Source organism: Apteryx rowi, unplaced genomic scaffold, assembly GCF_003343035.1.
Source record: "Apteryx rowi isolate R43461 unplaced genomic scaffold, aptRow1 scaffold_4, whole genome shotgun sequence".
NCBI lineage: Eukaryota > Metazoa > Chordata > Aves > Apterygiformes > Apterygidae > Apteryx > Apteryx rowi.
The window spans coordinates 8,669,448-8,684,329 of NW_020450529.1; the positions used below are offsets into that span (position 1 = coordinate 8,669,448).

Consider the following 14,882-nt stretch of genomic DNA (forward strand, 5'->3'; position numbering starts at 1 on the left):
GGGGGGCGGGGAGGGGGGAGAAAGGGGGCGAAAGAAGGGGGAAAGGAAAGGAAAGGGGAAAAAAAAAAGCAGGAATAGGGGGAAGGCGGCTCTGCTCTGAGGACGGCGCGCAGCACCATGCAGCTTGCGCCGCTGGCGCTGGCACTGAGCACGCTCTTCATCGACGGCTTGAGGGCAGGAGGCAGGCGGCAGAAGCTGCACCCCAGGCAAGGTAAGGGGGGCGCGGGGGCGCGGGGGCGGCGGGGCCGGGGCTCGTCCTCCCTCCGCTCAGGGGGCATGTGCCTCTCTCCCCTCGYAGCGAAGCTGCTGGAGAAGCTCAGCGAGTACGAGATAGTGACTCCTACCCGGGTGAATGAGTTTGGCGAGCCCTTCCCCACCGATGTCCACTTCAGGAGGAGGCGGCGGAGCACCAGCGCGGCCCCCGACGCCTGGACGGCGGCCGCCGCCGCCGCCTCCTCCTCCTCCAAGGCGCACTACCGGCTCTCCGCCTTCGGCCAGCAGTTCCTCTTCAACCTGACGGCCAGCTCGGCCTTCATCGCCCCGCTCTTCACCGTGAGCCTCCTGGGCGAGCCCGGCGCCGAGCAGCGGCGGCTGTACGCGGAGGCGGCGGACGCCGACGTGAAGCACTGCTTCTACCGGGGGCACGTCAACGCCCGCCCGCGGCACACGGCCGTCATCAGCCTCTGCTCCGGGATGGTGAGACCCGGCCCCGGCCCCGGTTCCGGCGGCAGCCCTGGCCCGGCCCGGCCCGGCGGCGGCGCGCCGGGGCGGAAGCGCGGAGGAGGAGGAGGAGCAGCAGCAGCAGGGCGAGGGTGGGCAGAGGGACGGGGCCGGCCCCTTCCCCCGGCTGGCGCTGCGGGCCGGGGCGCAGCGGGTCGGGCCGGGCCGGGCCGGGCCGGGGCTTTCCCCGCCCCTTCCCGCTTGGACGAGCCCCGTCGGGCTGCGGCGCCGGGGGCCCCGTCCCGCTGCGTCCCGCCTCGGGGCAAACCCGCCACCCAGCGGCACCCCGGCGGGGGGAGGTAATCGGGGAGAGGGGCCCCCTCGCACCCCGGGGGGCCGGCGAGGCCTGGGAGGGGGCGACCGGGGGGTCCCCAGCAGCGCTGACCCCTGAGGCTTCCCACCACCCTGGTGCCTTTTGCCCTAGGGGTGCTGGCAACACCCAGAAAGGGGTGAACAGAAGCTCTCCAGTGCTGGCCCCAGACCTTCCCATGGCCTACGGGAAGGGCATGAGCAGGGGCACGCTGGCGGTGCTGGCCCCAGCCCTTACAGCTGTCCTGGGATGTTCCTGCACCCCAGAGGCACAGGAAGGTGCGCATGGGGGCTCCCCAGCAGTGCTCATCCCATGCTGGTCTCCGGCTCTGCGTTGCACCCAAAGCCTCTGCCAGGTCTAGGTGCTCCCCTGGGTGAGCGTGGTCATGCCACTGCTCAGCCCCTTCCCCATGTGGCAGCGTTGTGCCTGCACTAGGGCTGAGCCAGGCTGCTGCACACGTGTATGGTGGGACAGGCCTTCCTCCCAGCAGCTTGTCCTGGTTGTGGTCTGGTTCCCAGTTTAGGACAGCCACAGGGTGTTTTTTTGTTTTAGATGAGGCTTCCCCCCAAAATCTCTGCTTTCATAGTCACGTGCAACTGGGGGTGTTGGTGTCTTCTCATAAGCAGGGATTTTGTGAGCTGAACATCCTTTCTGGCCCTTATGTGCTCCTTTAAAGTCTGTCTCGGGTAGAGCTGCTCTTGCATACCCTGGTTATGAAAAAGAGCACAAAATGATGGGGCTGCGCTGAGGCCTGCAGCATGCTGCAGCATCCCCTCAGTGGCACAGGAATGGGGTCTGGCAGGTGTCCTCCTCTCATGCTCCCTGTAACTTGCCTTGCATGCGTTTCAGTGGGGTGGCTGCAGGGTGCAGCACTGCCCACGTGGGTGCCGTGGTGCATTCGCAGGGGTTGGGCACTGGGAGGAAGCTTTTGAAACTCGCACGCCTCTGTTGGTAACACCCCTGTTTTGGGTAGTCCTGCTGTCTAGTTTGTCGTCACCCAAAGCTGACTGCCTGTCCGTCTCTGTTTCCTCTCAGCTAGGCACGTTCAAGTCTCACGATGGGGACTATTTTGTAGAGCCGCTGCTATCGCTTGAAGAACAGGAGTATGAAGAAGAGCACAATAAGCCACATCTAGTCTACCGACACCGAACACCTCACACCAACTCTTCAGGGGACGGGCAGACCTGYGATACTCCAGGTACTCATTTTCTTACTTCCCTTAATGATTTGGCACTTAGGAAAGGGAGCTAATTTGTGGTAAAATATCTCTAGGCTCACTGGCGGCAAAAGCAAGCGGGGATGCGATGTTGAGGGACTCCTCTAGAAATGGTACTGTGTATGCTGGGAGCAGGCTCTCTTGATGGTACTGCTGTCTTGGTGAGAGATGTGGTGTGCCTTTGCTTTCTAATAGCCACTTCTAAGGAAGTTGTGGTCAGGAAAAATGTTCCTGTTTCCATTTCATCCCATAGGCTGGTGGAAGATCCTTTGGCTCTCTTGTCTTAAATATCTCATGAGTTTTAAACTTGCTTTCTGGCTTCTCCTAATCATAATTCCTCGATGTCCTGGTTTGATTTGCTCTTTGCCTGAAACTCCATTTCTGTCATCTTAATGGCATTGTTCTGTCTTGGTCTTTCTGTGCCTCCAGTTCTCCTTCCCCAAAGTTGACTGAGAGTTGCAATGGCTTGTTTCTTTTTAGTGGAAAGAAGAAGGTACTAACACCAACCCTGACAGTTCTCCCCTTTTTAACCACTTTCCAGGGTTCATTTTCAAAGCTTTTTTTCATGGCCCTCTTTCCACTAGTGCTATCTCCCTGACCTCCTCACTCCCTATTTCTAGTTCTTGCACATATGAAAGAGCATAAGCCTTTTTATCTCCCCTTCATGTGTGTTGGTGAGCAACAGCCCTGCTCCTACTGCCCCTGTTATCTGAAGTGGCCTCCTGCTGCTCTCTGCTTAGTTGACTTCCTGATTTTCACAACTAWTCCTCTCCTTTGGCAGCAAATACCCAAGTTCTCTCTGAAGAAGCTTACTCCTTAGGYCTCCTGTTTCACCTGCTGTTTCGCCTTCCTCCTTTGGCCTGCAGCTAGATCTACAGGAGCTTTAAAGCCTAAACAGAGTAGACCTTGACTGGCTTCCTTTACACAGGCTGAGAGCCGCTCTTGTGCTGCAAGCAGGTGGAGTTAGTGAGGGAGTAAAGGTGCCACTTGAGGAGAAGCGCGGTGCAAACCGTAGACTGTGTTTAGCACACGTGACTCATTTGGCACCTGTGACTGTGGATCACGGCTGTGCTGTTGAGCTGTCAGTCTGTTCAGTTTGCACCGATCATGTGATGTGCTAAGTCAGAAGATGCTCTGATGCTCTGCGACTGGCCAGAGCAGATGCACTAGTGACATGTATTTTTTCTCCTAGAAGACGTGTGGATACGTGTCCACATGCAAACGTACGTGCTGAGGGCCAATGGTACCTCTCACAAGGCTATCATTGTTTGTTCTTCCAAGGGTTGCTGCTGGACTATGCCATTCTGGTTTCTCTCTTCCAGCTGTTTCTGCTCCCTTCTTTGAGATCAGATGCAGGAGACTCAGAACAGTTGGAAAGAAACACGGAATCTGGCACATTTCATCAGTAGCCCTTGGAGGAACGGAGCAGCAGATCACGGGACTCATTGATTCAAAGGTAGCTGGGAGGGCTCTGACAATCATTTGTGGACTTTACGCTGTGCAGTTATAACAGTCCCTTGTATTTCACCCCGTTATGTGTATCATAGTGTTCATTTAGGGTACTATTCTTCTGGATCACTATTCATAAGAATATTACTCTGTCCACTGTACTTCCCACATTATGTATATCTCTTTCTCCTCTTTTCCAACAAACGCTGCCTCTTGCTTGTCTTTGGTGTTTCCTTTTTCTTCTCAGTTGCTTCATGTGGTGGAGAGAAGAGGTCTAGCCTCTCAAATAAGGGTTTAAGCATTCCAGGTAGTCTTACTTGTCCTCCCTTCCCTGCAGTCTCTCCCTCTCCTTTACACCCTGTTCCAGTTTTTAATAGGGAATACTGCCTTGGTTGTACACGTTTGGTGAACAAGTCTTGGTCGCCTCATTTATGGAGGAGGTACAGGGCACCTTGGGGAATCCTGAAGCTTTCGTTCTTCCCTCCTGGCTGTGTCTGGCGGAGAGAATGTACCTTGTGGCTTTGGAGCATAGGGGAAAACAAAAAATCTAGCAATGCTTGCTGTTTTGGACAGGCCACATCTATCGCCCTTATCAGAGGGAATGGTTTCATGAGAATTTGGGAGTCTGTTATGGTTGTAGGGTGTTGCGTGAATCCAGCCTTTTGTCCAAACAATGTGTGAAAAGCTGCATTTGCATTGCAAGCTTCTGGCAAGAGTTGAAATTCGCTCAAAGTGGCAATTCAATGCTAGGGAAGTCTTGAGTACCCATCCTGCAGTGAGCGGGGGAGAGGATGTTGCCAGGCAGTGGTGCTATTAAGAATGTCTTTCTGATAGCGTTCTTCCTGGAAATGATTAATAAACAACAGAGTGGTGTTTCCTTACCGTGATGACGTAATTATAGACTTCTGAAGTTTCTCTTGTGAGTTGACTGATAGATTGAGTAAACGTTCTCATTTCCAGTGGCCTCCCCGGTGTTATTTTTAGTTTTCACCTTCATCAGGTCAGCTTGGAAAAATAGGTACCTGTCCTTTTGACTCTGTTAAGTTTTAATTAGCAGTTTCTGATAACTGTGTTTTGGTATGCTGATACGTGAGAGATTCTGCAGATGTTCTGGCAAAAAAGATCTTTCTCCTCTGAATGCTGATGGATATTGAATGCAAGCTGTGGCTCTGCGTATAAGCTTTTGTAGCGTAACACACGGGTCTCCTGGCAATGTACTTCAGCCTTCTGGTGTATAGCTCAACAGCGGTAATAAAACCCTTTGACAAAGTTTTCCTTGGGGTAATGGGTAATGTAGTTTCAGTCATAGGAAATGGTGCAGTTTCTCCTCTTTCYCTTCTTTACGTTACTACCGTGAATCAATTTGTCGTCTGGCAGAATAATTAGTTGCGTTTTACTGAATAGCACTGACAGGATGAAGACTTGGCCAGGCCAGCTGCGTGATGTCATTAGGTGCAGCACTGCTACCACCCATTGCTTCATGATAGCAAGCTCTTCCGATCCAAATTGTTAATATCCTCTTTTTTGAGGTGGAGGAGGAAGAGAAAAGAAGTTCTGGTCCTAAAAAAAGGGAAAAAAGGAAGTTGCTCATTGCAAAGCTCGAGAACTGAGTTTTCCTGAGCTCTGCGGAGGAACAGCCTGAATCCGATGATAAAAAGAGCCTGAGTGCATCCTGCAGTGAAATGGATAGCTGTGCCCTCTGCTCTGGGCTGGCCTGTCCTCTGGGGCAGGTTGGAGGGGAGGGCTGGCAGGAGCTGCTCACCCGGCCAACGTGACCTCCTGCAGAGAGCAGACTGGGGAGACCTACCCATCAGTTTCCACGTGAAACCCTTAATGTTTGGTCTTGCAGGGAGACATCCACCTCTAGATGCAAACAGGAAGCTACCCCCAGTTGTCATCTAAATAAACCACTTCGGGCCACCTCTCACTCTGTTCCCTGAAGCTTCCTGTCTCTGGGTTGCGTCCTTTGTTTTACCTGTCTATCTCCGCTCTTCAAACGAGTTCCTCGGCTGTGCTTATATCTCTGTGTTTTTATTTCTGGCCCGACTCTGCTGTTGAAGTGTTTTATTTGAATGATTGATTGTTTCACTAAAGTATGTGGGACTTGGGGGAACCCAACTGCTCACAAACCCCCTTTGTCCTGTAACGGCGCCGTCTTCGGTTCTGGTGTTTGCTTCTCCCCTTCTCTCTGTTTTTCCTTGTGTCGTTTTGCTACCTCTCCTGTTCTCCATGTTTCTGACACTTCTTTGTGTCATTGCGATCAATTTTTACACATAGACTTTTGTCTTTTGCTTCTCTTGAGCCCTTCTGTTCTAGTTGTTTGGGATTTTTTTTAATAGCTTTAACCTTTTACTGAATTTTAGTGAATAATTCTGCCTGTTGTCCACCTCTTGCTCTGAGACAGCCCACTGAGCCACGATTGCCCTGTGGCCATGGGTGCGAATGCAGGGGTTGGGCGTTCTTGTCTCCCCACCTCTCTGGCTTTGCTGTGTGCTCAGCTATTTCATTACTCCAAACTTTGCAAATTCCTTGTAGTTTTTACAGTGTCTCTCTTCCAGGATTCCTGAATGAGCTCTTTTGGGCTGCTTTTTCTTTGTTCCCACTGTGTTCTCATTCCTGCTTTCTTGATTTGTGCTTTCTCTGTTTTCTTTCCAGCTTCATTAGTTAAATGCCTCCCTGTTCCCTCCAGCCCCCAACGCTGCTTTTGCCTCATTTTCCATAGTTCTTTTTCATACTCGGGACCCAGCTGTGGCTGAGATGAATAAATCGAGGGCCAAATATATAGCAAGCGCTAGCTGTTACCATGACTCTCGTTGCTGGTAAGCGGTGCCCATTCTGACGCTCATGTTAGACAGGGGCTTTGGGGCTGAATTTGAGGATCTTGCACAAAGGCCTGGCTCCTTAATGAGAGTGCTTAAAGGAGGAATATCCACCACGGGCAAAACTCCTCATGCAGAAGCAGCAATAACACTCTGATGGTGCCAAACTAGTAGGAAGACGATTAGAGCTTTTTCCATTTTTGGAGGCGAGCCAAAGGGTTGTAGCCAGCAAAGAGGCCTTCCAGCAATTCCCGCTGCAGTGGGAAAAGTTTTGAATCGCRCTCGGCTTCATGCAGGACAGAGCAGATCTTACCTGTGCATTGCCTGGATATCAGGGGAGATGGGGAAGCCCGGTGACTTGGCTGCGGAYGTTGCTTTCCAAGGAAAGATGAGCTTTGCCTGCACAAGTGGCTGCTGGGCACGGTCTCCAGGCTTAGCCCTCCCAGGACCCGCCAGAAATGAGCACAGAAGGCTCTCCAGTTCTCAGCAGGGTRTTTAGTTGTAACCCGCTGAAGTAGTCTGTTTACTTGGGGGGGAGCAGGTTGCTCTCTGACTCGCGCAGTAGCTCCGAAAAGGCAAGGTCAGCGTCCTCGTACGCGTGAGAGCGTTTCAAGGCGCCGTGCGTGGCAGTCGTGTTGAGAAAGCGGCTGCGACAAGCATGAGGCGAATCTGCCGCGTGAACCAGGTCCTGCCGCCGAGCTAGCGTGACACAGACATAATCGGTAATATATCACTGATTTTTTTCAGTTGCATTAATGAGTAATTTGTAATAGATTACCCTTTCAGAGGAACTTTAACAACCCTTCCCGCCGAACGCGGCACTGGGGAGTCGCCAGAGCAGGGGGTGGCTGCTCTCTGCCTCGAGCAACYGAACGCCTGGTGCTGCCAGCTCGTTTCGTGCAATCCCGTCGCTGTGCGATAATTAGCACCAGCCTGCCCCGCTCTTACAGATGGTTGCCGGCGCTCTGCCAGGGCTGCCCCGCCGTGTCGGAAATCGCTGGTGGAGCCCGTGGCCCGAGCAGGAGGTGGTCCTGCCTGCCGCCGTGCTCCCCGGCGCTCGGGGACGGGTGGCCCAGGGTGCGGGCTTGTTAATGTTATCCGTGTCGTGACCGGGAGGGAGAACTGGGGGCGGATTTGGTGGGAGTCTGGCACCGTGACTAAAGCCTGACCTCGTCCGTTTTCACATAGCGTAATCTCTCATCGGTACAGGTGGGCGTTGAGCTCTTGCTCCTATCCGAGCTCTAGTTCAGGTTGTATGCCTGATGTYAGAAATGAAAATGGCCATAAACAGGGCTAAACACGGCCAAACAGGCCAGAGGTGAACAATTCTTAYCTGTTCTACAGGTCGTTTATATGCGTGATACTCTTATTTCATAGAAGTTTTGAGAGATGGCAGAAACATCGAATGACTTTTTCGTAGGGCTCAATTTTCATGCTCTTGCAAGTGATGCATGGTGAAATCCCAGAGCCTCTGAGATCAAGCTGTTGATCTAGGGTGTTTTTTATATTTTTGCTATTTCTTTTAGACTGTTTGTCTTGCCTCCAACTGTGACCTTATTTTGGTTTAGAAGTCTTTAATCCAGCAGTATTTAGCTTTCTAGGTGTCTGGTTTCCGTGAGGTTCTTCAGGCATCCTACTGGATCTCGCATACCTGAAGCTTGTAGGAGATCTGCAGGGAGGTTTTCCTAAGCGTCTGCTTCCAGGTTGAGCAATCTCTGAGCTTTTTCAAAGGTCTGTTTAAGCTGTCAGTTTTGCTTTTGGCTGCAGGTCTTCTTTCTTTYCTCAGAGAAATTTCACATTTTAAGGAAGTGAATTGTAGTTCATGGTCAGATAGTAATTATTTCAGGTTTCCTTCCCCGCTGAAAACAGCAGACGAGAAAGTTACATCACAAGTCCCATATGCTAATGTAATTAATTCTATTTCTGGCTTCCTACTGAGGTAATAGCACATAACAGTCAACCAGTCCTTAGTCAAATGGGCCTGGGATGTCAAACACGAGCATTTCCCATACTGAGTTGGGAAAGGGAACAGGCTGTAATGTCTCTGCTAGCTTATGTGATATTGGCAAGTGCAAGAAACTTTTACAACGGCTTCAGTTAAAAATTTCAATCCCAGCCACTGCTACRGATCCCATAATTGCACTTTTGTTCTGAAAATTTCTTCATGTGTTACAAGCAAGGTGTATACATGGCGGGGGGAGGGCGGGTTGTTACTCTTATTATTGAAAATGTTGTATCAATCATCCCTTTGGTAAGAAAGGTTAATTTTGTAATGGTGGAAGACCGAGACTGTGGCTAAATGAAGACTAGTTTAATTATTTCTTGAGACTCGGGCATGGTAAGTAAACAGAATTATTCTCCTGTAATCAGAGTGAAAGTACTTGCAATTTTACAGCTATTTTTACATCTTCTGTATGGACRTCTGCTGAAGAAGGGCAGGTGGGACAGGCAGTCAGATATCACACTGGCGGTTTCCATCTGTACACYGTGTCATATACGAACAAAAATAAACAGACCGACTGTTCTGTGGCTTGTCTTCCCATATGCCCATATTGTCATGAACAACATCTTCTTCTTGTGGCCAATGGTTAGGCAAAGTTTGTTTCTTACTAATGAGTTATGTTTTTCCTCATCTTTTACTGAGCGTCAATACAAAGATGTGGTGATCTCCATGTTGTTCTCCTTGGTTGGACCTCGTGGTTGGAGGTACCACTAGATATGATGGTAGATGGCAGCACACTTATGATCCTGTCTTCCCTAGGACAAACGTAAATGCCATAATGGCTCTACACCGGATGCAAAATGAGGAACTTTTTTATTTTTTAATAGCTGATATAAAACAAAAGGTAAAAGGTAAAGCTTCTGATTACTTCAGTGGTGAGGTTTTTGTGATCATCAGAACATGGTATGCACTGGGTTTCAACCCACTGGAGAAATGATGTGCTTTGTAAAAGACAGATCTGTCTGTCTGAAGTGACATTTGGCCCTGCTGTGTTCACGTGCTGTAGGTTTTTTTCCACGCGTTTCGTAGTCTTCCCAAGTACAATAGCATCATTCAGGTAACAATGGACTTCAGGCAGGTTTTGGAGAATTCTGGAGAATGAACATGCACCGTACACGGTGTTTTCCAAGCGGAGAAGTCCATGTCAAATAAATGCTGTGAAGTCTGTATTGCCTTCACACATCATGTGGCAACACTGACTTTGTAAATCAAAACAAGAAAACATCTTTGCTCCAAGAAGTTTTGCAGACACTATTTTAAGAGGTGGCAGTGAAGAGCTGTCAATCATCACGGCTTTGTTTCACCCCCTTAAGCCCCTGCAAAGGCATCTTTCTGAAATCTCTATTTTATTACAAAGGCCACTGAGCAGAAGACTCGTTCATCCAGAATGGTTCAGAAGAGTCACTTGCTCTGACAGTCTCTCTGCGGACTCATTCATTCAGCTCTTGTGATGGGGCAGCTCTTTCTGCGAGGAAGAGATAGCGTTAGCCTGCCTCATGAATAGCACTTTGGATTTTAACCCTACCAATGGACCATTTTGCACAGTCGGGTTTCCTCAGCATGGTCTCCTGGACTACCTGAGCCTTCATAGCAGCACTGCCTAGTGGCTGAAGCTGAAGCAATGCACTTATAAATTATTTGCAACTGATATGCATTGAAAGATGCATTAAGAGCAAGCAAGTAAGCATGGGAGTTTGGATCCTCGGGCGACTTGTGGTTCAGTAAGTGCAGCCTCTGAAGCTTTGCAAGCAAACGGCTTCAAGTAGCACAGCGACTGCAGAACGCAGTATCCCTGGCAATTTTCCTGACATGCTGAAATGCCACCAGCGTCTGCCACGGTGTCCGTGGACCCGCAGCCTGGCTCAGGTACGTGTCTGCCCACAGGTGAAACATTGAGACATACTTCAGCAAAATGCTCAGCCTTTCACAGAGTCGGGATGGCTTGCATGGGTATTTTGCAATGATTTTTTTTTTCTAGTCATTCTGTAGGGCTAGTTTATTTTTCCTCATGAACCAGTGGATTATGGAACTTGTGTCAGTGATTTTCAGCACAGTAACTTTCTGTAAGGCATGCTTTAAACCAATTCTGTACCAATTCGATGGTGCTTTTTGCACCTTGGTTTATCCTTTTTTTTTTTTCTATTTTGTTTTGTTCTGCTATTGCTGACTTAGTCTGACCAGCAAATAAATAATGTCCGGACCAATTCAAGCAGTAAATGCCTTCCAATTGTGAGATGCAGTTATTTTGCCTGTRAGATGATCTTTAATCATTTTCTGCCCAATGCTCAACTCGTATGTGACTATCAGCTTTCTTAAAGAGGGAATTTATTGTTTTGTTCATTAAACTAGTTTCTGTCTACTAGGCAAAATTGATGACTTTCAGGTACAACTTTTTATGCTAGGCACAGGGAAATTCTTTAAAGCTGGAATGCATTCTCCCATATATCACTGGGAGAGGAAACGTCTAGAGTATGTGTGGTCTTTGGTGCTCATATGGTGTAAAAGCAGAGAATATTTTCTTCCTACAGGCAGTTGTTTGGTGCTAATTGCAAGTACGTAGTTCTCAAGCGTTCTGATCTGAAAAGCAGGAAGAGTGGCCAAGATTGCCCCAAAAGGTGTTGGTGGGCTCAGCATCTCTGCTGAAACCTCACGCCTTGGCCTCTTCTGCATCGTATGATGCATAGCAAGGCCGTGGGGTGGGCAGGTGGGATGCTCCTCACGCATTGAGAAACTGGGAAAGGGAATCTCATGTGCTGGGCAGTGAAAGTTGAGGATTTTGTAGAAAAGACCTGAAGTTTTGCGGGGAAAGGAGCAGGATTGGCACAGCCTTGGAAGCCGAGGGGCACAGCGATGGAGATGCAGAGAAGAAAGGGAGATAGGGAATGGGCATCTGGGAGATGGGTAGGGTCACAGAGCACCTTTCTCTTTGAATCCTGGCTGGCCTACGTCTTTCATTTCCCTTCTGGCTTAGATCATTGATCTCACCTCTGTCAATAAAGGCTRTTTTCCATTTCTAGCTGTAGCAGCAGCTCTGAATGCACAGTCAAGGAGCTATCTGCAGGGAAGGCAGGATGAATCCTGCCCGGTTGTCAGCGTGGTACGGAGCGAGGTGGTCACTGCTCCCCGCTTTACCTTTCCATCGCCGGCTCTCGTCTGAGCAGGGTGAGCAGCTGCCAGCCACGAAGCGGCTCTGAGTTATGCTGGTGTACATGTGGGTTCGCTGGCCACGAAGGAGCAATTCACGCCCACGGCGACAGAAATGAGAATCTGCCCTGATGCAAACTCATCCAAGATTCATTCTCCCTGCAGATGCTGCAGTGTTTAAATAAAGCATGAGCTTTTCTTTACTGCTTTGCTTAGCTGAAAAGCTGAAAATGTAGCTGTTTGTTAGTCTGCGATGGTAAATGTGGCTGTTGTCCCTCCTTCTGGAAACACAGGGTTTCTTTCAGAGGGCTACAGGAGACCTAGCAGGGTCACACAAAACCTTCTTGAATGGAAGCCCAAACTGTGTTTTCCTACAACCCGTGGTGGTTGATGAGATTTAGAAGCAGAGTCTAGTAATAGTGTCTGTTGCCCRCAGGTCATCGCTTCAGGCCTCCTAAGACACCAGTGAGCGATGCCGCCCTTTGCGGGATGAAATGAAATGCTAAGTTGCTCTCTGATCTGGTGTGCACGGGCAAAACATAAAACGACCGAAAGGGGCTTTTTTCTTAGCATCTGCTAGGGGCCATAGATCAGAGCGGTGTGGAAATGAGACTGTTCTCTTCCCAAAAGTTGACCCTTAGAGGCGTTGTTGCTGTCCACCTTGTATCTATTCTCTGGACAAGAAAGGATTTTTATTTTTGCTAAAACGCTATTTTGTTTTTCTTTCAGTTCGGGTAAATCTCTTCTAAACAAACAAACCACCCCAGGTGTGTGCAAATGCTACTTGAAATATAGCTGTGGCTGCGTAATTTTGGTCTAAGAGTCAATTTTCCTCTTCTTGTGTAAATGCCCCTGACGGCAACAGGCAAGGGCAGGTCGAAAACCAGGCTGTGACCAAAAACTGATGAAATGTGTAAAAATCATGGTTTGATGTCGGCCACTCTGACCTCTGCATGAAGAAAATCCGTCTTTTCCCTGCGTCTCCCTTGCCAGGGATGGCTGTCGCTGCAGTGGCCGCCCTTGCAGCAAACGCAGGTGGCCAATTCGGGCTTGCAGGCCATAACCAGAGCTGGTGCAGGACCGTCCGGGAAGGGTTCACTCCCGCGGCTCCTCCTTGGGAGCAGGGGAGTCGGGTCCCAAGCTGATTGACTGCCCGAAGGGAGGTCAGCTGAATTTTGATCTGCTTGATGAAGGTGTGCAATAAGTAATTCACTTCCAAACTGTAGTTTTGTTATCTGTTTAGCCGGATCAGAGCAATGCTGGGAATGTCATAGGCTAAACACTGAGGAGCAAACTTTGCGGTGAAAATCCTAGGTCACACATTAAGGAAACATTTGATAGTAAGCTGCTTTGAAAGCACCATGCTCATTTTTTAACAGGGAGGGGATGTTAATGTTGTTAGCTCGAGAAGCAGATTTTTTTTCCCCGTCTTTCTCCTCTTTTTTTTTTTTCTTTTTTTTTTTCTCCCATGCTATGGGCAACTCTCATGAACTTGGAGCTGAACTGAAATTACTTTCATTGTCACATGTCTTGTTTAATTGTGCAAATTGCTTTCTGTTCCAAGGACAAGTTAATGTAGAAATGGAAAGGATTAGAACTGTTGGGATAAGCGATCGCCCTTTCTTTTAATTTTGGGTTTTAGCATAACAATAGCTACCACTTCAAAAGCAGCCCCTGGCTCTGCCCTGTCACCCTTTTATGCAGTCAAAGTGCTCGCTTAGTGCCTGATTCTCCAATGCCCTCTCCCTTGGGATAGATCCAAAGTCCATTAATCAGTGGGAATCGGCCGTAAATCAGCTCAATGGGCTGAGGCTTCTTAAACAAGCACAATTAAATGGCGTTGGGATGGAAGATGCCTTCAAATCTGATRATAGCACATTGTACCCAGTTAAAACCAGCATAAATGACTGATCAAAATTCAGGCCGGGAGGAGGGAATATCCCTGTCATGGTGAATGTCACAGGACTGGGCCTCTTTTTTTAAGCTTCACRTAAAAAGAAGAAACCAAGCAAAAAATAAATCAACATACACCTTCAGGTCTGTCTGAAGACACTGCAAATACCGTGGTGCTTGACTAAAGCAAGCATCAGAATACACATTCTTACAGCAGCATTTTAGCCACTTAATCAAGTGTTAACTGTTGAATTTGTACAAAGACTAGCCTAGTTCTTGAATCTGTAGTTACTGATCTGTAGTTTGCATGGTTTTAAAGGCGAGGCTCTTGAGCATTTGTCTGCTCATTGGGGTTTTGTTTTTTCTGCAAATTTAAAAATGTGTTTTGTTACTTAAACCCATCCAGTTACTGCCGTGTGTAGGTAAATGTTTTTCAGGTCATTTGCAAGAATTGAGACATTGCCAAGCAAACCATTTTGCTTCCTGTTTTCTGTTAATATATTAACATGATGGACAAATGCAAAACCAGGTGGAAAAGCATCACACCCTTTGTCAGTGTTCGGTGTCACAGTAGTAAGCCGTCGCTGTGAAATTGAGGTTTTCTTGTGTGACGTGAGCGTTTTTCGCTTTTGCTGAATTAACCTGCAGCGTGCGGCAGCATTCAGCAAAAACATTTCTGTTGTGACCCTCTCGATGTTGCAAGCGAGGTATCAGCAGCCTCGGGCACTTGGAGTGCTTGCAGGGCCTCTGTGCAAGTCCTGTCCAAGCCGGTGGGAGTTTTATGCCTGCGTTGCGAGCAGTACACTGCCATTAGTGTTTAATTTTTTACAGATGAATGTGCACCATCCCTGAGTGTAGTTATACGCCAGAAAGATGGGTGAAGATAACAGTTCACTACTATCAAAGTCCAGGAGGGGCTTTACGCGGGACATATCCCTGCGAGCTTATGCTTAGTTTTACAGTAACTAGGTTGGCAAACATACTATACSTGACTGTTGTCCAAATACGCTGTAYGTGCAGTGACTTCATATGTGTTTAAGAAAAAAAATTTTTTTTTTTAAAGTTATGATGTGGCTGGCTTAGTTTGTGTGCTGGACAGAGGAACTACACCCAATATTTTAGCAATAATGTGCAAGACCTCTTTAGCAGAAAGAAAGGTGTTTTTTTTCCCTGCAGGCTGGGCATACCCTGGCTGCATTGGGGTCTGGTTCCCCGTGCGGGCTGTCGGGTAGGGGCTCTCCAGAGCAGACCTTGCCCGTGAACCTCACCTTGTCCTACCCTACCACCCTGCTGCAGCCCTTCGCGGCATGGCCCGTGGCCTTCCTCCCA

At 49.0% G+C, this 14,882-nt stretch overlaps 1 protein-coding gene across 1 annotated transcript in view; it reads left to right on the forward strand.

Annotated features, from left to right (window-relative positions):
* The first annotated feature begins 444 nt into the window (after positions 1 to 444).
* The window catches only part of ADAMTS9 (ADAM metallopeptidase with thrombospondin type 1 motif 9), an 82,905-nt gene continuing 68,467 nt past the window's right edge, over positions 445 to 14,882 (forward strand). The window contains exons 1-2 of the mRNA XM_026074927.1: positions 445 to 696; positions 2,066 to 2,228. Coding sequence (XP_025930712.1) covers positions 694 to 696; positions 2,066 to 2,228 — 166 coding nt within the window. The 5' untranslated portion in view covers positions 445 to 693. The remainder of the gene's footprint in view (positions 697 to 2,065; positions 2,229 to 14,882) is intronic.